The sequence below is a fragment of the Paramisgurnus dabryanus genome, chromosome 18, assembly GCF_030506205.2.
Source record: "Paramisgurnus dabryanus chromosome 18, PD_genome_1.1, whole genome shotgun sequence".
Classification (NCBI taxonomy): Eukaryota; Metazoa; Chordata; class Actinopteri; order Cypriniformes; family Cobitidae; genus Paramisgurnus; species Paramisgurnus dabryanus.
The window spans coordinates 33,139,419-33,163,280 of NC_133354.1; the positions used below are offsets into that span (position 1 = coordinate 33,139,419).

General features: G+C 40.4%; 1 protein-coding gene across 1 annotated transcript; it reads left to right on the top strand.

The window, feature by feature from the left end:
* Positions 1 to 920: 920 nt before the first annotated feature.
* On the top strand, positions 921 to 9,855 carry LOC135777008 (coiled-coil domain-containing protein 106-like). The gene is made up of 3 exons (XM_065287889.2): positions 921 to 1,034; positions 1,134 to 1,331; positions 9,219 to 9,855. Exons 1-3 carry the CDS (start codon positions 965 to 967, stop codon positions 9,530 to 9,532), a joined length of 582 nt encoding a protein of 193 aa, XP_065143961.1. The 5' UTR covers positions 921 to 964; the 3' UTR covers positions 9,533 to 9,855.
* Positions 9,856 to 23,862: the final 14,007 nt, after the last annotated feature.

Below are 23,862 nucleotides of genomic sequence, written 5' to 3' on the forward strand. Positions count from 1 at the left end.
TTGTCTTAAAGATATTATATATTACAAGATTGAGCACTCCTATTACTATGAATAAGGCAAAACAAAGAACATACTGACAAGAATTGAAACTCAATGAAACGGTCCATTGCAACACCAGCTCCCAGCAGCAGCCCTATGGTATGCCTCCGCCATTTTGGGATGAAAGTCCTGTAGCTTATTCCTGTGGCATTATCAGCTGCTTTGTTTAAAAAATAAATGTACATTAAAGCTGAAATTCAACCTGAATGTTGACAGTAACAACACATAATAATGTACAATCAGTTAAAATAACACTAAGTTTATTTTATCAACTTTATGTTTTCTTCCATGTTTTTTTTTTTTTACAAAATTTTTGCTCTCTAGAGACCATGTCAATTTTGGTTACAATTCTTTTATGTTCAAGTATTAGCATTATAAACACCAAATTAATACCAACATATTAAGGACATGCATCAGAGAAATTTTGTCAAATGTTGTCAATAATAGGCTTTATGCCCAGCTGCACTACTTCCTGAACTTCAGCCAGCTCCTTGTTTCCTGTCTGCCATTATTGGACAAACTGATTAATCCAGGTGTGCCTGACCTCAGAAGTCACAAACTAACTGATTAATCCAGGTGTGCCTGACCTCAGTAGTCACAACAACAATAATCAGACACACGTGGATTAATCAGTTTGTCCAATAATGACAGACAGGAAACAAGGAGCTGGCTGAAGTTCAGAAAGTAGTGCAGCTGGGCATAAAGCCTATTATACAACGAATCTGTAGAATGCTTGCGCGTTGCGACGTTATAGGACATCATGTTTAAAACAGAAGAAAAGTTAGCACTGTTTGGGCATGTGAAACTATGTGATACAGCTGCTCATCTTTTGTTCATAAAAATACTGGTGATGATGATCTTACTTTGTTTTAAAGGGCAATTTGGTGAGTCTTCCTCCTTGGAGGAAAAAGACAAGCTGAAGGTCATGGCCCAAGAAATAAAGGCACTTGAAGAGGAACGAGATTTTCTCCGTCAGACTGTCCTAAAACTCTCAAGTAAGAAACGTATATCTGTTTACTAATTACTAAATTATTTGATAAAACAAGTTTATTTTTTATTTTTGTATCTAACTAAATGTGTCATTGTTTTCTTAGAGAGAGGAACAAAAAAGGAAGCAAAGAAAAACTTGGACACAAGCACCGATTGCACCACCAGTGACACTGATGAGGAGTCCCTGAGTTCTTCCTCTTCAGATTCATCTAATAGTGACATTCCTCGGAAGAGGAGAAGAGGTCATAAAAAGAAGACAAAGCGGGCTAGCAAGCCAAAATCTACCAAGCACAGCTCACGTGGTAAGCACATATTATTTTTTGGATCTCACATTTCTGTTAATGTGTATTTACTTCATATAACTCATACAAATTATTGGTTATTTGTCTCTTTGACTAAAACTGGTGCTATCTACTATGTAGGGATGCACCGGTTGACCGGCCATAAATCGTTTTTTTTTTTTTTTTTTGTCTTTTGTGTGGAAGTATTTTGAAATCTGTTGCTAACTGAAATCGCAGGACATGAAGGTTGCCAGTTTATCGCGGAGGAACAACAGTACATTCGCAGGGCTCTCAAGTCTCACACATTCAACAGGGTACCCGCGGAGTCTTAAAAGTCTTTAAAAAAAGTATTAAATTTCATTTTCCCATATTAAGGCCTTAAAAGGTATTGAATTTCACCTCAAAGTCTTGAATTTTTCGCGGAGGTCTTAATTTTTCAAATGATCAAAAGATTTTTGTATGCTTTTAATTCAGACACAAAACTTGCGTGCACGAAAACCACGCGCGAGCGAGCGACAGATACGAGGGCAGAACACTATCCATGTGCGGAAAAGCTTCTTAGCGAACGCGCAGAACACTATTCGCGCGCAGAAAAACGTCCTCCCGAGAGCGCACCTCTGTTCAAAGCGCACAAACGCAGTCACGCGAGCAAAGGCGTGACTCTCGACTCTCTCTATTCGCTCGCAGCTGCACAACACGCACTTGCTCGATCAAGATGATTTGGGACTGGGGAGGCGGGACAATGACTGGTGTCCTCGCACCTGTGATTGGTTGTTTGATTTAATCAGTGACACACACACTCTTCTGTTCCACAATGTCTCTAGTAAATCTAGGTAGCGAAGACACATTTTAATATGATCATTATGTCGGAGAAGGTAATTATATGTTAGACAATAGTCTTGTGTGATCCATGGAATAATAAGCTGCAAACAATAAAACACAGCTTTAAGCTATTAGCCTATATATTTTGTTTACTGTTTAATTAGATAATATCATCTTGCAATATATACTATAGCAGGGTTCCCGCGGGGTCTTAAAAAGTCTAAAATTCAGAATGTTAAATTTAAGGCCTTAAAAAGTCTTAAAAACACCCATATTTTTATCCCAGGTCTTAAATTTAATTTACCCAAGTCTTAAATTTCTAACCTCTGTTCATTCCCGAAAAGCGTTGTCCGCAGAATATAAAATAGTAATTTAAAACGCTGAAGAACTAACTTAATCAGTGGCGGAGGCAGAAAGTGTATGATGGTGGGTCCCTAAAAAGAAACGTTCCGCCCTTTGTCATAATCCACGCAAATCGTGCCATAAGCTATATTTCAGGTGTTGTGATCTGACTGTGGGTTTGGCGAGAAACAATCCGTTACTTTAGTTTTGTATAAGCAAAAATCTTTTTCGGGTTAATTTAAAAGCCTGTGGCTTACCTGAGCATTTGCCAGGTTCTGAAACATAGAGGACACAGAAGCGAACAAAAATCAATGCTGCTTTATTGAAAATCAACTTGAACAGTCGGACCGTCGAGTCACGAGCCACCAACAGCGTGTCAACTTTAGTGTTACACAGTTTTATATTTTAGACTTTAATATTGCTCTCTGCTGCGATGCACTTGAACCTAACGCGCTCCCCCTTCAGCTCTCCACATACATCAGCGATTGGCAGACGGAAAGCAAGAAAGTACCGTAATAAACCATATATTTCAAAAAAGTGCAATTGCCTTCTTTTAGAAACAATTCAAACTTTTTGATTGCGCAAATGCTACAGGAGTTACGGTTAAATGAACAGCGGTAGAATCAGAGCCCTTTCGCATAGGCAGGCTGCTGCATACGGCATCAAGCCTGGTTTATTTAAGTTAACTGAGCATTACATTCGCAAGTCATAAGCATATTACAACAAATAACGATTAACTAAGAATAATAAGCAATGTTTTAAAGTTAATTTCAAAGTTAATATTCTGAAATAAGACAGTCTTTATGACGTATCCATCTTAGAAATGCGACCCTTCGGAGGCTACAGCCTTCAGATTGAGAAACGGTCTTAGTGGATAACGTTAGCAACACATATCAAACAGGCTTTTAATGGTAAATTTCATTTTCTTAATGCAGATTAATCCGTTATTGTGTAATTAGAGAGGCTGTTTAACCTGATGGCGGTATAGTGCATATTTATGCATAAAACGTATGGGTGGAGTGTTTTTTTGGCTCTGTGATTCTGTATTCAATTAAATGCAATACATTAATTTATTAATAACTTGTATTAATAAAATGCATATATTAATGCTTTTAGGGATTAATAATAATTGAAAGTGATATTTTGTTCTTGGTATATTTATAAACAGGCACAAGATATATACACATTAAACATTATGGGGTGGTTTCCTGTGCAGGGATTAGCTTAAACCAGGACTAGGCCCTAGTTTAATTATGACATATAACTAGTTTTAATATACATGCCTTACTAAAACCATTACTTGTGTGCATTTTGATGTATTTTAAGATATGTCAGTGCAAATTGTTTTCAAGTTTGGAAAGCTCTTAAAACTAGTCTTATCCCTGTCTGGGAAACCTATAAGCTTACGTACTACAGAGTGATGCATTTTAAAGCTTTAAAGTTGTATGAGGCAGTGTAAATCTAGGCACAAACCAGCAGCTGACCATACTAACTGATCTCATATTAGTGGATTTTATTTATCAAAAAACATTGTTGATAGAATTTTATAAAAATACTACTTAAACATATTAGTGTGATGTATAAATATTGTAAATCAATGCATTTCTTGACTATTAATTAAGAAAAAGCACAGCTCTCTGCCTCTAACTCTGGGTATTTCAATGGCTCACTATGAGCCATTTTAGGGCTTCTATTGTCAGAAGTCTCTTCCTAAAGGGCTATGGGTAAAATTTGTCGGCGTCAACACTCGCAGTCTAATAGAGTTAAGCATAATGTATTTCCATGTATTTTGATTATCTGTTTTAAAACTGCGTTCATTTTATATTTTTCTATAACTGAATCAATAAAAATAGAACGTTTTGAGAATTTCTGAGATCATTTGAATGCTTCTAGTAATATGTCGTGTTGGTCTTAAATTTTACTCATAATGGTCTTAAAAGGTCTTAAAAAGGTCTTAAATTTAACTTGCTGAAACCTGCAAGAACCCTGTATAGGCTACATATTGACATTGTCATACTAAGTTAGCATTAGAAAACTTTAGTATGGTCCTGTATAAAGATTAACAGAAATATATCTATATATGAGCTTGTATCTGGTGCAGTGAACAGATCTCGCCTTTTTAGGGTCAAAATAGCATTATATTTTAATTTGTTGTTGTGTTTGAGTATCCCAATAAGGGTTTTTTGTTTAATTTGCCATAATATGGTTAATTTTGTTTGTCAGTATTGTTCTGTTTTAGAACATTACTGATGAGTGTTATTCAATGTTGTTGTTGTTATTATCTTAACTATATTAAACAGCAAAAAATAATACCTTAAAATTGGTGTTATTGTTTGGTTTGGAGCTTATTGCATGCATAAATTACCTTCTCCGACATAATGGTCATAATAAATCGTGGCAGGCTGCACAAGATAAAGAGGAGCGCGGCATGTAGCCCCTGGCCCTCCAGTTGCCCATCCCTGATATAGGGATTTTCAAATGTACAATAAATGTATAAATGTACATTTTAAATCTATTTGATTGTTGGGTAAAGATAAGGGTTAGGCCGTTTGGGCCTTGGACTCAGCCTTTCAGAGGCATGTTGTTATGAATGTTCAAACACTTAGATAAAGTAATTATTTTAGGTATATTACGTTATTTAAAATTATTTTTTTAGGGTATTAAATTTCATTTGAAGTTGTATAAAAAACGTCTTAAAAAGTTTGACAATCCATGCATTTTAGTCAGTTAACCCGCTCACATGCCACACCTTGTATTTCTCACACTGAGAAGAAACTTATAACTTTTCCTACTATATACAATTCATTGACAAGGCGAAGGGAAGTTTTCTGCCGAGTTCATAGTTATGTTTAACTTTACCCGACATGCAAGAACTGACATGCAGATGACATCAAAGTACCGCGAGAACGATTCAAGAAATCATACAGAGTCTGATTTCAAATCACTCTCACACTCCTCTGATCGATGTCATTCACTTGGATGCATGGCACGCATGCACAGAGTGAAAGTTAGAAGAGCAAGATTTGATGAAAGCGTTAAAATGCAGGTTTCTTGAACATAGCCAAATTCATGCTAAATTATGATTTATTTATTAAAAAACTGTTTGCAATCAGAAGCTTTAGCTTACATGCAACTAAGAAAAAAATAGAATATAGGCTTCTTGAAATTAATGAAAGAACTAGATATGTATTTCATTATTATTCCCATGTAGTACTGAACACCTCTCACACACAGCTAACAATACATGCTGATAGCAAGTTAATAATAATAATAATTATTATTATTATGATAGCAAGTTCTGCAATCCTACTGTATACAATACAGATCTTATTTTAATTTTGATACATTTGTTTTTTAATATATAGAACAATTTATTTAATTTGTATAAATTTGTCTGTCTTTTATCAGACTTACCAATTGTTAAAATTTTTATTTCTGTTGGTTAGTTATGAACGGATAGGTAAAATTCAACTGCTAGCAAAAACTTGAGAATTTGGTGGGGCAGAATGTTTTCAGACAGTTATTGTTTTCAATAGCCAAAACTCAGTTTAGCCTGTTTAATACCAAATAAACATCTTGTAATACATCTCTTTCTCAATGCTTTCCCCTTAATTGTTGTACAGGTATATACCTGGGGCCTCATTTATCAAGCGTGCGTACGAACAGAAGTGTGCGTAAAGTGTGCGTAGGAACAGTTTTACGCAAAGTGTGGAATTTATCAAATTGTACTTATACGTAGAAATGTGTGTAAATATACGCACACCTCAGAGTATGCGTACGCAGAGCATCTAGTGGTATAATAGCGATACTACACAGGACCGTCCACCCCCAGTGTTAAAAGAACACTTTGTCTATTTATTATCCACCCCCAGGTGTTAAAAATGATTACTGTTAATAAAGTAACTGCAAATCAGTATTGAAGTTAATTAATGAAATTAGTGTCTATCCCTATGTTAGAAAGCTCCGTCAAATGCTTGACACAGTGGCTTATCTTGCATTATTGGAAAACTTGGCAAATCATCCATTCCGTCGGGAGCGCGTTTTCAGAGATCGCGCCAATGATGCTGGTTATGCGGCTGTCCAAGGAAAGTTCTGTCCTTGTCTGTCCTCCTACAGATTTCACGTCGGTGTGCTGTGACGCGGGTTTTTTTTTGGCTGATAATTTAATGTCAAACCACTTTTTTATTTCTAGAAGTGTTCTCATACCCAACGGAATTAAACTCACTGGTATGTTCCCATGCAGATTTGTTTTCTTTTGTTAGTCATTCCTCCCGTACTAAGTGAACCAAACAGATGTGTTTTTAACCTCATCCACCAGTAACTCAATTTCTGTGTCTGTAAAGTTCCTCTTTTTCGCTCTCTTTGTCATTATTGCGATGAGGGAAAAAGCACAACCACGTGACTTATAACGGGAGGTGTTGTCACCATATATGGTTCATTGGAGGCGTTTCGGAATGCAAATGACCATGAACGTGCACGAGCATGGTGCTTAAGAACAAGTGGGATTTATCATCAAGGATTACTTACTGATGTGCGTACGAACCCGGTGCGCACGTTTGATAAATCCCGATTTTTTTGTACTTAGACACATTCTAAATTTCATTCTTAGGTACAAATATAGAACATTTTCTACGCACTGTTGATAAATGAGGCCCCTGGGGCGTTTGTTTCAATTCAACATTAAAATGCTACAACACTCATAATGCAACCACAAATAAAACTGAAGCTCACCTGCTTGGACTCTGAATCCAGCCGACACCTTTAATGTTTTTCCTCCTTTCATCCCGACACTTCGCTTGTTCTCTCGGTGATCCGCTTTAGATCTTAAGTATTTCTGTAAGCGAGTAACGCGACTCTGCACATCTTTAAATTATTTTGTGGAGTTCCGTGACCCTGCATTAGCGCTCGTTACTACTCTGGTATTGCGTCTGCGTCTATGAAAAGTTTCCAACTGACAACCTGTCAAACAATGTAATAGTTCCGGGTGGACTCATTTGGACCCGGTTCCGCTGTGGTTCCGGTACTTAAAAAAACTGGTACCGATGAGGTACTTTTTTATTTTTTTAGCATGACACCAAGCTGTTATTGTCAAATTAGGAAGCTGACTATAGATGATCATACTCATTTTATATGTAATATGAAATGTGAAATTATTGAAATATGAAATTATATTAAAAATAGAATGACACTTTTATATAGACAATTAAAATTGCAAGTCACTGACTTATTCATAGTTCTTAAATAACCATATGTGAGCTGGTGTGGCTTCGGATCATAAAATAAAACAGAAAATACACTCTTTTTGTATTCTGCACAGTGCTAAAGGCTATGTTAATGAGTGTTGCATTATATTAGATATAATGTATTGGTTATTAAAATACCCGACATGACTGGAAGGACACAGATACACCATATATACTCCTAATAAAGTTTATTGTCTTCTTGTTTTGTCTGTCAAAACATTTGAATGTTTTAGCAGCAGGGTGGCAAGGGTGCATCATGAATTTTCATTTTTGGGTGAACTATCTCTTTTAAAAAATTACTTGCTCTAGTTTTGGTGTATTAAGCCTGCTGAAAAAAATACAAAACTATCACTGAAGTTCTAGTCTTTTCACAAAAAAATACCATTAGAAACTTTACAAACCATGCATTTACAACCATGTTGGTTTTTCCCCTGCATATTGCAATTTTATACTGTATATTCTACCTGTTACACATTGCGATAGATTATTAATATTTTGGGAGTGGGGCCTTTGAGCTCCCTTAAAGGGATAGTTCACCCAAAAATTTTTATTGTCATTTTCTGACTCTCATGTTGTTACAAACCTGTATACATTTCTTTGTTCTGATAAACAGGATGGAAGATATCTTGAGGAATGTTTGTAGCCAAACCAATCATGAGCCCCATTCACTTCCATTGTAGGAAAAAAGAACACGATGGAAGTGAAAAGGGCTCATGAATGGTTTGGTTACAAACATTTCTCAAAATATCTTCACTGCCACAATCCATGCTAGTCAAACTATAGACTTTTTATCAAAAGTTTGTAGTGAGATTACTTATGTTAGTGTTAAAGTGCACCTATTTCATTGCTAAAAAACAACATTAATTTGTAAATATAATAAAATGTGTTTGCGTTGTTTATGGTTTAAAAACACATTATTTTACACATACCGTACATTTTTTGTAAGTCCAGATATCCTGCTTTCCTCAAACGGTTTAATTTTGTACAAAACTCAAAGATTTGAAAAGCGCTGTGTCTCTGATTGGCCAGCTAATCTGTACATTGTGATTGGCCTGAATACCTCTGACGTCAGCTGGAAATGTGACGCTAATGATTCGCTAACAATGCAATGCTAACAGTAGTTAACTTACAGGCTGTGAGTCAAAGCGGGAGGAGTTATGATAATGTTAGTCTTAGGGCCCATGAGTAAACTGTTGCCTACAATCGGTGTGTTTTTTGTAGTCCAAGAAAAGAGATTTATGTTGGAGACAATAACTTGTGTCATTGTTTACTTTGGAGTTTGTACCTTTTGCATATCGTTAACATGTACTAATAAACACACTTACATGCCAAAGGAAATTTAAAAACGTGAATCGAACAATAGGTGCCCTTTAACAGTTGTTGTTGTTCTTGATGTTTGGATGGTTGTGCCACTAGGCTGGCCACTGGAAATTCGTCAATTGGATGCAAGTTTTTTTGGTTTTAGTTTGTCTTATTAAATTATGCTTTGATCTTTCTACAGCAACAACCCCAGATGATGTACTCAAGCGGTACAATAGAGTTTTTCATGCCTTCAAGAAAGAAGGGAGCATCAGTAAGGCATGCACCAAAGTTGGAGTTGACCGAAATACACTTGCATTAACAGCTGTTCTTGCTGAAATACAGCTTGTTGATCCAGAGTTTTATCGAAGCATCCCGAAATTTAAAGCCAAGGAGGAGAAACTCTGCGACTTTGCAAAACGGTGCCTGCAGTCACTGACAGCAGACCTGAGGTCTACCATAGAAAATGCCAAAAGAGAGCGTAAACTGCTGCCGATAACATATAAGTTCAGATAAAAACATGCAACCTCCAAGCTGCTTTATCATGCTTAGATGTTTTTGTATGAGGTATATTTTATAATTTATGTGTAATTCATTTAACATTTCTTGCTCCACTGCCATTTCACTTATAACTGTTTTGATTTAATTACTGAGGTACAAATGAGTAATAACATGAGTATAAAAACATTTTGGTGGTTTCCAACAAAATCAGTATTACATAATTAGTTTCACAGTGGCAGAATTATTCTTTTTAGATTTTTCTATTTTTGTTATAAGCAGTCTAATGGACCTCATGCTGTTCTAGTGTTAACCCTGCAGCAGATACACTAAAATTTTACCAAAGAATGTGTAACACGGTTAAGTGTGATATGTTATTAAACATTGTTCAGTTTTACTGCATTTCCTTCTCTTTTTTCAGTCCTCTATACTTTCTTACTGTAATCAGGGTTTAATACTTGTGTTTTTCAAGCAATTGGAATTAATATGTATACTTTCACATTTTTTTTTGTGGGAAGTTCTTATGAAATTATCATGTAATGAAACTGATGGTACACAATAATGACCCTAATGATTACACTTTATATTAAGTGGACAGTTCCTGAGGAGTTACTCTGTAAATACACTGGTATTACAGGGTTATACAGAGATTTAAGGTTTACATATTACCTAGTTAGTTGTGAGCGTTTAACACTTTATATTAAGTGGACAGTTCCTGAGGAGTTACTCTGTAAGTACACTGGTATTACAGGGTTATGCAGAGGTTTAAAGTTTACATATTACACAGTTAGTTTCAAATGTTTTACACTTTATATTGAGTGGACAATTCCTGAGGAGTTACTCTGTAAGTACACTGGTATTACAGGGTTATACAGAGGTTTAAGGTTTACATATTACCTAGTTAGTTGTGAGCGTTTTACACTTTATATTAAGTGGACAGTTCCTGAAGAGTTACTCTGTAAGTACACTGGTATTACAGGGTTATTAAGAGGTTTATGGTTTACATATTACACAGTTAGTTTCAAATGTTTTACACTTTATATTAAGTGGACAGTTCCTGAGGAGTTACTCTGTAAGTACACTGGTATTACAGGGTTATGCAGAGGTTTATGCTTTACATATTACACAGTTTGTTTAAAATGTTTTACACTTTATATTAAGTGGACAGTTCCTGAGGAGTTACTCTGTAAGTACACTGGTATTACGGGGTCATACAGAGGTTTAAGGTTTACATATTACACAGTTAGTTTCAAATGTTTTACACTTTATATTAAGTGGACAGTTCCTGAAGAGTTACTCTGTAAGTACACTGGTATTACAGGGTTATGCAGAGGTTTAAAGTTTACATATTACACAGTTAGTTTCAAATGTTTTACACTTTATATTAAGTGGACAATTCCTGATGAGTTACTCAGGAAGTACACTGGTATTACAGGGTTATGCAGAGGTTTAAGGTTTACATATTACACAGTTAGTTTCAAATGTTTTACACTTTATATTAAGTGGACAGTTCCTGAAGAGTTACTCTGTAAGTACACTGGTATTACAAGTTGAAACTTTAGTCTAATTCAGTCCTGCAGGTCATAAATACATGATATATACATTGGAATCATAAAGGTTCAATGTATCCCAAACTGGTAACTGCAGTATGTGCGCAAGTTGAAAAACATGCTATTACAAAATGTAGTTACATAACTCATGTTACACATGCGTACCTACTGAAGTAAAAAAAACGTTGTTACCAAAATCCTGTTACACATTTGTACTTACACATACCATTTAGTGGATTGTTACATGTATGTATTTACACAAATATTACAGCTGTAAGTACTATGTAACACTGTGTACTTACATTGTAGTTAAGTGCTAGTTACACATCTTATTACCATGTAAGTTCACAGGTATTAGGGCCACTTAATATAAAGTGGGACCAAACAATAAAATCGACAAATTCACCGCCCCTTTAAGGTTTGACACTCATAATTATGACAATAACATGAATGAATTGAGTTCTATATATACTCCTGATCATGGGGATAACAGGCTGATAATTAGTGGTGCTTGCATTTATGCAAGGCATCACTATTATTATTGCTCATACTTATTAGTGGTGCTTGCATTTATGCAAAGCATCACTATTACTATTGCTCAGGGATATTATTAGTGGTGCTTGCATTTATGCAAGGCATCACTATTATTATTGCTCATACTTATTATATCTTATTCTTATGTCTGCACACTTTTTCGGCGCGTAACTCGTCCCGCACGTTTTGTTGTAGATACACGAAAGAGGGCACAAATTGACCGGTTTATTGAGGAGAGGTGTGCTATGACTTTTATAAGAGATCGGGTGCAGGATTTCCGAAAGGGGGGCGAAAAACCACCCGAAAAATCCCATTGACTTAACATTGGGCCGAACTTTCACGGGTCATAGCACAGCTCGAGGATTTTGTAGAAACATGTGGGTTATAACATTTGAAGAGGGTGGTAGGCTCTGTAAGAACATACATTACATTGGGGTGTGAGTTGTACCTCTGGGGTGTAAGAGGCACCCGAAATTTCCCATTGACTTATAATGGGGCAGGAAACATGCCCATATAAGGGAATAAAATCGTTCCAGATGGGATATCTTTGCTTTACAGTGTCGTAGAGATAAATGGGTGGGCTCATTTTACTCGGGCATCCAATCAGTCTCTCAGGATCATCTCAGAGTTATTAAGCCACGCCCCTAGCAACCACTTTTGAGCACCCTAGCAACATCTCCCATAGACTGCCATTATAAAATGCCCAGATGGATATCTTTGCAGCACAGTGTCATAGAGACATGGGGGTGGACTCATTTTACTCAGGCATCCAATCAGTCCCTCAGGATCCTTACATAGGTATTAAGCCACGCCCCTAGCAACCACTTTTGAGCACCCTAGCAACATAAAATTCAAACAGTTATATCTCCGCATCAGAACATCGTAGTGAAACGGGGGTTGAGCCGTTTTACTTGTGACTCGGAGTGTAATAACTGGTCACACCATTGGCCACTCCCAGGCCACGCCCCTAGCAACCAAATTTGAGCACCCTAGCAACAGAATAAACAAAGCCTTATATCTTCGCATCAGAACATCGTAGAGACACGGGGGTTGGACCATTTTACTTGTGACTCGGAGTGTAATAATTAGCCACATCATTGTCCACTCCCAGGCCACGCCCCTAGCAACCAAATTTGAGCACCCTAGCAACAGAATAAACAAAGCCTTATATCTTCGCATCAGAACATCGTAGAGACACGGGGGTTGGACCATTTTACTTGTGACTCGGAGTGTAATAACTAGCCACATCATTGGCCACTCCCAGGCCACGCCCCTAGCAACCAAATATGAACACCCTAGCAACAGAATAAACAAAGCCTTATATCTTCGCATCAGAACATTGTAGAGACACGGGGGTTGGACCGTTTGACTCGTGACTCGGAGTGTAATCATTATGGGATGCCATTTTTTTCCCTAGCAACCAAATACAGTACCCTAGCAACAGAGTAAACAAAGCCTTATATCTCCGCATCAGAACATCGTAGAGACACGGGGGTTGGACCGTTTGACTCGTGACTCTGAGTGTAATCATTATGGGATGCCAATTTTTTCCCTAGCAACCAAATACAGTACCCTAGCAACAGAGTAAACAAAGCCTTATATCTCCGCATCAGAACATCGTAGAGACACGGGGGTTTGACCGTTTGACTCGTGACTCGGAGTGTAATCACTAGTGGATGCCATTTTTTCCCTAGCAACCAAATACAGTACCCTAGCAACAGAGTAAACACAGCCTTATATCTCCGCATTAGAATATCGTAGAGACACGGGGGTTGGACCGTTTGACTCGTGACTCAGAGTGTAATCATTATGGGATGCCAATTTTTTCCCTAGCAACCAAATACAGTACCCTAGGAACAGAGTAAACAAAGCCTTATATCTCCGCATCAGAACATCGTAGAGACACGGGGGTTGGACCGTTTGACTCGTGACTCGGAGTGTAATCATTATGGGATGCCAATTTTTTCCCTAGCAACCAAATACAGTACCCTAGCAACAGAGTAAACAAAGCCTTATATCTCCGCATCAGAACATTGTACAGACACGGGGGTTGGACCGTTTGACTTGTGACTCGGAGGGTAATCACTAGTGGATGGCAATTTTTTCCCTAGCAACGAAATACAGTACCCTAGCAACCGGATAAACAAAGCCTTATATCTCCGCATCAGAACATCGTAGAGACACGGGAGTTGGATCGTTTTACTTTTGGCTTGGAGTATAATCATATATGGTCCCCAGAATTTTGCCACGGCAAGCACCACTTCACATTTTCTTCAGGAAATGTACCTATCTAGTTATTATTATTATTATTATATTTTATTCTTACATCCGGACACTTTTTTCGGCGATTAACTCGTCCCGCACGCTTTGTTGTAGACCCATGAAAGAGGGCTCAAATCGACCGGATTATTGAGGAGAGGTGTGCTATGACTTTTATAAGGGATCGGGTGCAGGATTTCCGAAAGGGGGGCGAAAAACCACCCCAAAAATCCCATTGACTTAACATTGGGCCCAACTTTGATGGGTCATAGCTCCGCTCGTGGATTTTGTAGAAACATGTGGGTTACAACATTTGAAGAGGGTGGTAGGCTCTGTAAAAACATAGATCACAATGGGGTATAAGTTGTACCCCTGGGGTGTAAGAGGTGCCCAAAAGTGTCCCAATGAAAAGTCAATGGGGCAAAATCCCATAGACTTACCATTGCAAAAATTTTGACGGGTCATAGGTCCGAGCCAGGATTTCATAGAAACATGTGGGTTACTAAATTTGAAGAGGGTGCTAGACTCTGTCAGGACGTACCCCACAATGGGGTGTAAGGTTACCATAGCAAGCATTTTGGGCACCCTAGCAACCTATACCATTGACTGCCATTATAAAATGCCTAGATGGATATCTTTGCACCACAGTGTCATAGAGACATGGGGGTGGGCTCATTTTACTCAGGCATCCAATCAGTCTCTCAGGATCCTTACAGACTTACTAAGCCACGCCCCTAGCAACCACTTTTGAGCACCCTAGCAACATAAAATACAAACAGTTATATCTCGGCATCAGAACATCTTAGAGACACGGGGGTTGGACCGTTTTACTTGTGACTAGGGGTGTAACAATTGGGCACATCATTGGCCACTCCCAAGCCACGCCCCTAGCAACCAAATTTGAGCACCCTAGCAACCGAATAAACAAAGCCTTATATCTCCGCATCAGAACATCGTAGAGACACGGGGTTTGGACCGTTTTACTTGTGACTCGGAGTGTAATCACTGGGCACATCATTGGCCACTCCCAAGCCACGCCCCTAGCAACCAAATACAGTACCCTAGCAACAGAGTAAACAAAGCCTTATGTCTCCACATCTGAACATCGTAGAGACACGGGGTTTGGACCGTTTTACTTGTGACTCGGAGTGTAATCACTGGGCACATCATTGGCCACTCCCAAGCCACGCCCCTAGCAACCAAATACAGTACCCTAGCAACAGAGTAAACAAAGCCTTATATCTCCGCATCAGAACATCGTAGAGACACGGGGGTTGGACCGTTTTACTTGTGACTCGGAGTGTAATCACTGGGCTCATCATTGGCCACTCCCAAGCCACGCCCCTAGCAACCAAATACAGTACCCTAGCAACAGAGTAAACAAAGCCTTATATCTCCGCATCAGAACATCGTAGAGACACGGGGGTTGGACCGTTTTACTTGTGACTCGGAGTGTAATCACTGGGCTCATCATTGGCCACTCCCAAGCCACGCCCCTAGCAACCAAATACAGTACCCTAGCAACAGAGTAAACAAAGCCTTATATCTCCGCATCAGAACATCGTAGAGACATGGGGGTTGGACCGTTTGACTCATAACTCGGAGGGTAATCACTAGTGGATGCCATTTTTTTCCCTAGCAACCAAATACAGTACCCTAGCAACAGAGTAAACAAAACCTTATATCTCCGCATCAGAACACCGTAGAGGCATGGGGGTTGGACCGTTTGACTCATAACTCGGAGGGTAATCACTAGTGGATGCCATTTTTTTCCCTAGCAACCAAATACAGTACCCTAGCAACAGAGTAAACAAAGCCTTATATCTCCGCATCAGAACATCGTAGAGACATGGGGTTTGGACCGTTTGACTCGTGACTCGGAGGGTAATCACTAGTGGATACCATTTTTTTCCCTAGCAACCGAATACAGTACCCTAGCAACAGAGTAAACAAAGCCTTATATCTCCGCATCAGAACATCGTAGAGACACGGGGGTTGGACCGTTTGACTCATGACTCGGAGGGTAATCACTAGTGGATGCAATTTTTTTCCCTAGCAACCAAATACAGTACCCTAGCAACAGAGTAAACAAAGCCTTATATCTCCGCATCAGAACACCGTAGAGGCATGGGGGTTGGACCGTTTGACTCATAACTCGGAGGGTAATCACTAGTGGATGCCATTTTTTTCCCTAGCAACCAAATACAGTACCCTAGCAACAGAGTAAACAAAGCCTTATATCTCCGCATCAGAACATCGTAGAGACATGGGGTTTGGACCGTTTGACTCGTGACTCAGAGGGTAATCACTAGTGGATCCCATTTTTTTCCCTAGCAACCGAATACAGTACCCTAGCAACAGAGTAAACAAAGCCTTATATCTCCGCATCAGAACATCGTAGAGACACGGGGGTTGGACCGTTTGACTCATGACTCGGAGGGTAATCACTAGTGGATGCAATTTTTTTCCCTAGCAACCAAATACAGTACCCTAGCAACAGAGTAAACAAAGCCTTATATCTCCGCATCAGAACATCGTAGAGACACGGGGGTTGGACCGTTTGACTCGTGACTCGGAGGGTAATCACTAGTGGATGCCATTTTTTTCCCTAGCAACCAAATACAGTACCCTAGCAACAGAGTAAACAAAGCCTTATATCTCAGCATCAGACCATCGTAGAGACACGGGGGTTGGACCGTTTGACTCGTGACTCAGAGTGTAATCACTATGGGATGCCAATTTTTTCCATAGCAACCAAATACAGTACCCTAGCAACAGAGTAAACAAAGCCTTATATCTCAGCATCAGAACATCGTAGAGACACGAGGGTTGGACAGTTTGACTCGTGACTCAGAGTGTAATCACTATGGGATGCCAATTTTTTCCCTAGCAACCAAATACAGTACCCTAGCAACAGAGTAAACACAGCCTTATATCTCCGCATCAGAACATCGTAGAGACACGGGAGTTGGATCGTTTTACTTTTGGCTTGGAGTATGATCATATATGTTCCCCAGAATTTTGCCACGGCAAGCACCACTCACATTTTCTTCAGGAAATGTACCTATCTAGTTTATAATTATTATTCTTCTTTTTCTGGACACTTTTTCGGCGCGTAACTCGTCCCGCACGGTTTAACGTAGTCCCACGAAAGAGGGCTCAAATCGACCGGATTATTGAGGAGAGGTGTGCTATGACTTTTATAAGGGATCGGGTGCAGGATTTCTGAAAGGGGGGCAAAAAACCACCCGAAAAATCCCATTGACTTAACATTGCGCCCAACTTTGACAGGTCATACCTCCGCTAGAGGATTTTATAGAAACATGTGGGTTACAACATTTGAAGAGGGGGGTAGGCTCTGTAAGAACATGGATCACAATGGGGTGTAAGTTGTACCCCTGGGGTGTAAGAGGCACCCAAAAATTCCCATTGACTTATAATGGGGCAGGAAACATGCCCATATAAGGGAATAAAACAGTTCCAGATGGGATATCTTTGCTTTACAGTGTCATAGAGATAAGTGGGTGGGCTCATTTCACTCGGGCATCCAATCAGTCTCTCAGGATCATCCCAGAGCTATTAAGCCACGCCCCTAGCAACAATTTTGGGCACCCTAGCAACATCTCCCATAGACTGCCATTATAAAATGCCCAGATGGATATCTTTGCATCACATTGTCACAGAGACATGGGGGTGGGCTCATTTTACTCAGGCACCCAATCAGTCTCTCAGGATCCTTACATAGGTATTAAGCCACGCCCCTAGCAACCACTTTTGAGCACCCTAGCAACTTAAAATTCAAACAGTTATATCTCGGCATCAGAACATCGTAGAGACACGGGGGTTGGACCGTTTGACTCGTGACTCAGAGTGTAATCATTATGGGATGCCAATTTTTTCCCTAGCAACCAAATACAGTACCCTAGCAACAGAGTAAACAAAGCCTTATATCTCGGCATCAGAACATCGTAGAGACACGGGGGTTGGACCGTTTGACTCGTGACTCAGAGTGTAATCATTATGGGATGCCAATTTTTTCCCTAGCAACCAAATACAGTACCCTAGCAACAGAGTAAACAAAGCCTTATATCTCCGCATCAGAACATCTTAGAGACACGGGGGTTGGACCGTTTGACTCGTGACTCAGAGTGTAATCATTATGGGATGCCAATTTTTTCCCTAGCAACCAAATACAGTACCCTAGCAACAGAGTAAACAAAGCCTTATATCTCCGCATCAGAACATCGTAGAGACACAGGGGTTGGACCGTTTGACTCGTGACTCAGAGTGTAATCATTATGGGATGCCCATTTTTTCCCTAGCAACCAAATACAGTACCCTAGCAACAGAGTAAACAAAGCCTTATATCTCCGCATCAGAACATCGTAGAGACACGGGGGTTGGACCGTTTGACTCGTGAATCAGAGTGTAATCACTAGTGGATGCCATTTTTTTCCCTAGCAACCAAATACAGTACCCTAGCAACAGAGTAAACAAAGCCTTATATCTCTGCATCAAAACCTCATAGAGACACGGGGGTTGGAACGTTTTACTTTTGGGTTGGAGTATAATCATATATTGTCCCGAGAATTTTGCCACGGCAAGCACCACTTCACATTTTCTTCAGGAAATGTACCTATCTAGTTAGTGGTGCTTGCATTTATGCAAGGCATCACTATTATTATTGCTCATACTTATTAGTGGTGCTTGCATTTATGCAAAGCATCACTATTACTATTGCTCAGGGATATTATTATTATTATTATTATTATATTTTATTCTTACATCCGGACACTTTTTTCGGCGATTAACTCGTCCCGCACGCTTTGTTGTAGACCCATGAAAGAGGGCTCAAATCGACCGGATTATTGAGGAGAGGTGTGCTATGACTTTTATAAGGGATCGGGTGCAGGATTTCCGAAAGGGGGGCGAAAAACCACCCCAAAAATCCCATTGACTTAACATTGGGCCCAACTTTGATGGGTCATAGCTCCGCTCGTGGATTTTGTAGAAACATGTGGGTTACAACATTTGAAGAGGGTGGTAGGCTCTGTAAAAACATAGATCACAATGGGGTATAAGTTGTACCCCTGGGGTGTAAGAGGTGCCCAAAAGTGTCCCAATGAAAAGTCAATGGGGCAAAATCCCATAGACTTACCATTGCAAAAATTTTGACGGGTCATAGGTCCGAGCCAGGATTTCATAGAAACATGTGGGTTACTAAATTTGAAGAGGGTGCTAGACTCTGTCAGGACGTACCCCACAATGGGGTGTAAGGTTACCATAGCAAGCATTTTGGGCACCCTAGCAACCTATACCATTGACTGCCATTATAAAATGCCTAGATGGATATCTTTGCACCACAGTGTCATAGAGACATGGGGGTGGGCTCATTTTACTCAGGCATCCAATCAGTCTCTCAGGATCCTTACAGACTTACTAAGCCACGCCCCTAGCAACCACTTTTGAGCACCCTAGCAACATAAAATACAAACAGTTATATCTCGGCATCAGAACATCTTAGAGACACGGGGGTTGGACCGTTTTACTTGTGACTAGGGGTGTAACAATTGGGCACATCATTGGCCACTCCCAAGCCACGCCCCTAGCAACCAAATTTGAGCACCCTAGCAACCGAATAAACAAAGCCTTATATCTCCGCATCAGAACATCGTAGAGACACGGGGTTTGGACCGTTTTACTTGTGACTCGGAGTGTAATCACTGGGCACATCATTGGCCACTCCCAAGCCACGCCCCTAGCAACCAAATACAGTACCCTAGCAACAGAGTAAACAAAGCCTTATGTCTCCACATCTGAACATCGTAGAGACACGGGGTTTGGACCGTTTTACTTGTGACTCGGAGTGTAATCACTGGGCACATCATTGGCCACTCCCAAGCCACGCCCCTAGCAACCAAATACAGTACCCTAGCAACAGAGTAAACAAAGCCTTATATCTCCGCATCAGAACATCGTAGAGACACGGGGGTTGGACCGTTTTACTTGTGACTCGGAGTGTAATCACTGGGCTCATCATTGGCCACTCCCAAGCCACGCCCCTAGCAACCAAATACAGTACCCTAGCAACAGAGTAAACAAAGCCTTATATCTCCGCATCAGAACATCGTAGAGACACGGGGGTTGGACCGTTTTACTTGTGACTCGGAGTGTAATCACTGGGCTCATCATTGGCCACTCCCAAGCCACGCCCCTAGCAACCAAATACAGTACCCTAGCAACAGAGTAAACAAAGCCTTATATCTCCGCATCAGAACATCGTAGAGACATGGGGGTTGGACCGTTTGACTCATAACTCGGAGGGTAATCACTAGTGGATGCCATTTTTTTCCCTAGCAACCAAATACAGTACCCTAGCAACAGAGTAAACAAAACCTTATATCTCCGCATCAGAACACCGTAGAGGCATGGGGGTTGGACCGTTTGACTCATAACTCGGAGGGTAATCACTAGTGGATGCCATTTTTTTCCCTAGCAACCAAATACAGTACCCTAGCAACAGAGTAAACAAAGCCTTATATCTCCGCATCAGAACATCGTAGAGACATGGGGTTTGGACCGTTTGACTCGTGACTCGGAGGGTAATCACTAGTGGATACCATTTTTTTCCCTAGCAACCGAATACAGTACCCTAGCAACAGAGTAAACAAAGCCTTATATCTCCGCATCAGAACATCGTAGAGACACGGGGGTTGGACCGTTTGACTCGTGACTCGGAGGGTAATCACTAGTGGATGCAATTTTTTTCCCTAGCAACCAAATACAGTACCCTAGCAACAGAGTAAACAAAGCCTTATATCTCCGCATCAGAACACCGTAGAGGCATGGGGGTTGGACCGTTTGACTCATAACTCGGAGGGTAATCACTAGTGGATGCCATTTTTTTCCCTAGCAACCAAATACAGTACCCTAGCAACAGAGTAAACAAAGCCTTATATCTCCGCATCAGAACATCGTAGAGACATGGGGTTTGGACCGTTTGACTCGTGACTCAGAGGGTAATCACTAGTGGATCCCATTTTTTTCCCTAGCAACCGAATACAGTACCCTAGCAACAGAGTAAACAAAGCCTTATATCTCCGCATCAGAACATCGTAGAGACACGGGGGTTGGACCGTTTGACTCATGACTCGGAGGGTAATCACTAGTGGATGCAATTTTTTTCCCTAGCAACCAAATACAGTACCCTAGCAACAGAGTAAACAAAGCCTTATATCTCCGCATCAGAACATCGTAGAGACACGGGGGTTGGACCGTTTGACTCGTGACTCGGAGGGTAATCACTAGTGGATGCCATTTTTTTCCCTAGCAACCAAATACAGTACCCTAGCAACAGAGTAAACAAAGCCTTATATCTCAGCATCAGACCATCGTAGAGACACGGGGGTTGGACCGTTTGACTCGTGACTCAGAGTGTAATCACTATGGGATGCCAATTTTTTCCATAGCAACCAAATACAGTACCCTAGCAACAGAGTAAACAAAGCCTTATATCTCAGCATCAGAACATCGTAGAGACACGAGGGTTGGACAGTTTGACTCGTGACTCAGAGTGTAATCACTATGGGATGCCAATTTTTTCCCTAGCAACCAAATACAGTACCCTAGCAACAGAGTAAACACAGCCTTATATCTCCGCATCAGAACATCGTAGAGACACGGGAGTTGGATCGTTTTACTTTTGGCTTGGAGTATGATCATATATGTTCCCCAGAATTTTGCCACGGCAAGCACCACTCACATTTTCTTCAGGAAATGTACCTATCTAGTTTATAATTATTATTCTTCTTTTTCTGGACACTTTTTCGGCGCGTAACTCGTCCCGCACGGTTTAACGTAGTCCCACGAAAGAGGGCTCAAATCGACCGGATTATTGAGGAGAGGTGTGCTATGACTTTTATAAGGGATCGGGTGCAGGATTTCTGAAAGGGGGGCAAAAAACCACCCGAAAAATCCCATTGACTTAACATTGCGCCCAACTTTGACAGGTCATACCTCCGCTAGAGGATTTTATAGAAACATGTGGGTTACAACATTTGAAGAGGGGGGTAGGCTCTGTAAGAACATGGATCACAATGGGGTGTAAGTTGTACCCCTGGGGTGTAAGAGGCACCCAAAAATTCCCATTGACTTATAATGGGGCAGGAAACATGCCCATATAAGGGAATAAAACAGTTCCAGATGGGATATCTTTGCTTTACAGTGTCATAGAGATAAGTGGGTGGGCTCATTTCACTCGGGCATCCAATCAGTCTCTCAGGATCATCCCAGAGCTATTAAGCCACGCCCCTAGCAACAATTTTGGGCACCCTAGCAACATCTCCCATAGACTGCCATTATAAAATGCCCAGATGGATATCTTTGCATCACATTGTCACAGAGACATGGGGGTGGGCTCATTTTACTCAGGCACCCAATCAGTCTCTCAGGATCCTTACATAGGTATTAAGCCACGCCCCTAGCAACCACTTTTGAGCACCCTAGCAACTTAAAATTCAAACAGTTATATCTCGGCATCAGAACATCGTAGAGACACGGGGGTTGGACCGTTTGACTCGTGACTCAGAGTGTAATCATTATGGGATGCCAATTTTTTCCCTAGCAACCAAATACAGTACCCTAGCAACAGAGTAAACAAAGCCTTATATCTCGGCATCAGAACATCGTAGAGACACGGGGGTTGGACCGTTTGACTCGTGACTCAGAGTGTAATCATTATGGGATGCCAATTTTTTCCCTAGCAACCAAATACAGTACCCTAGCAACAGAGTAAACAAAGCCTTATATCTCCGCATCAGAACATCTTAGAGACACGGGGGTTGGACCGTTTGACTCGTGACTCAGAGTGTAATCATTATGGGATGCCAATTTTTTCCCTAGCAACCAAATACAGTACCCTAGCAACAGAGTAAACAAAGCCTTATATCTCCGCATCAGAACATCGTAGAGACACAGGGGTTGGACCGTTTGACTCGTGACTCAGAGTGTAATCATTATGGGATGCCCATTTTTTCCCTAGCAACCAAATACAGTACCCTAGCAACAGAGTAAACAAAGCCTTATATCTCCGCATCAGAACATCGTAGAGACACGGGGGTTGGACCGTTTGACTCGTGAATCAGAGTGTAATCACTAGTGGATGCCATTTTTTTCCCTAGCAACCAAATACAGTACCCTAGCAACAGAGTAAACAAAGCCTTATATCTCTGCATCAAAACCTCATAGAGACACGGGGGTTGGAACGTTTTACTTTTGGGTTGGAGTATAATCATATATTGTCCCGAGAATTTTGCCACGGCAAGCACCACTTCACATTTTCTTCAGGAAATGTACCTATCTAGTTAGTGGTGCTTGCATTTATGCAAGGCATCACTATTATTATTGCTCATACTTATTAGTGGTGCTTGCATTTATGCAAAGCATCACTATTACTATTGCTCAGGGATATTATTATTATTATTATTATTATTATATTTTATTCTTACATCCGGACACTTTTTTCGGCGATTAACTCGTCCCGCACGCTTTGTTGTAGACCCATGAAAGAGGGCTCAAATCGACCGGATTATTGAGGAGAGGTGTGCTATGACTTTTATAAGGGATCGGGTGCAGGATTTCCGAAAGGGGGGCGAAAAACCACCCCAAAAATCCCATTGACTTAACATTGGGCCCAACTTTGATGGGTCATAGCTCCGCTCGTGGATTTTGTAGAAACATGTGGGTTACAACATTTGAAGAGGGTGGTAGGCTCTGTAAAAACATAGATCACAATGGGGTATAAGTTGTACCCCTGGGGTGTAAGAGGTGCCCAAAAGTGTCCCAATGAAAAGTCAATGGGGCAAAATCCCATAGACTTACCATTGCAAAAATTTTGACGGGTCATAGGTCCGAGCCAGGATTTCATAGAAACATGTGGGTTACTAAATTTGAAGAGGGTGCTAGACTCTGTCAGGACGTACCCCACAATGGGGTGTAAGGTTACCA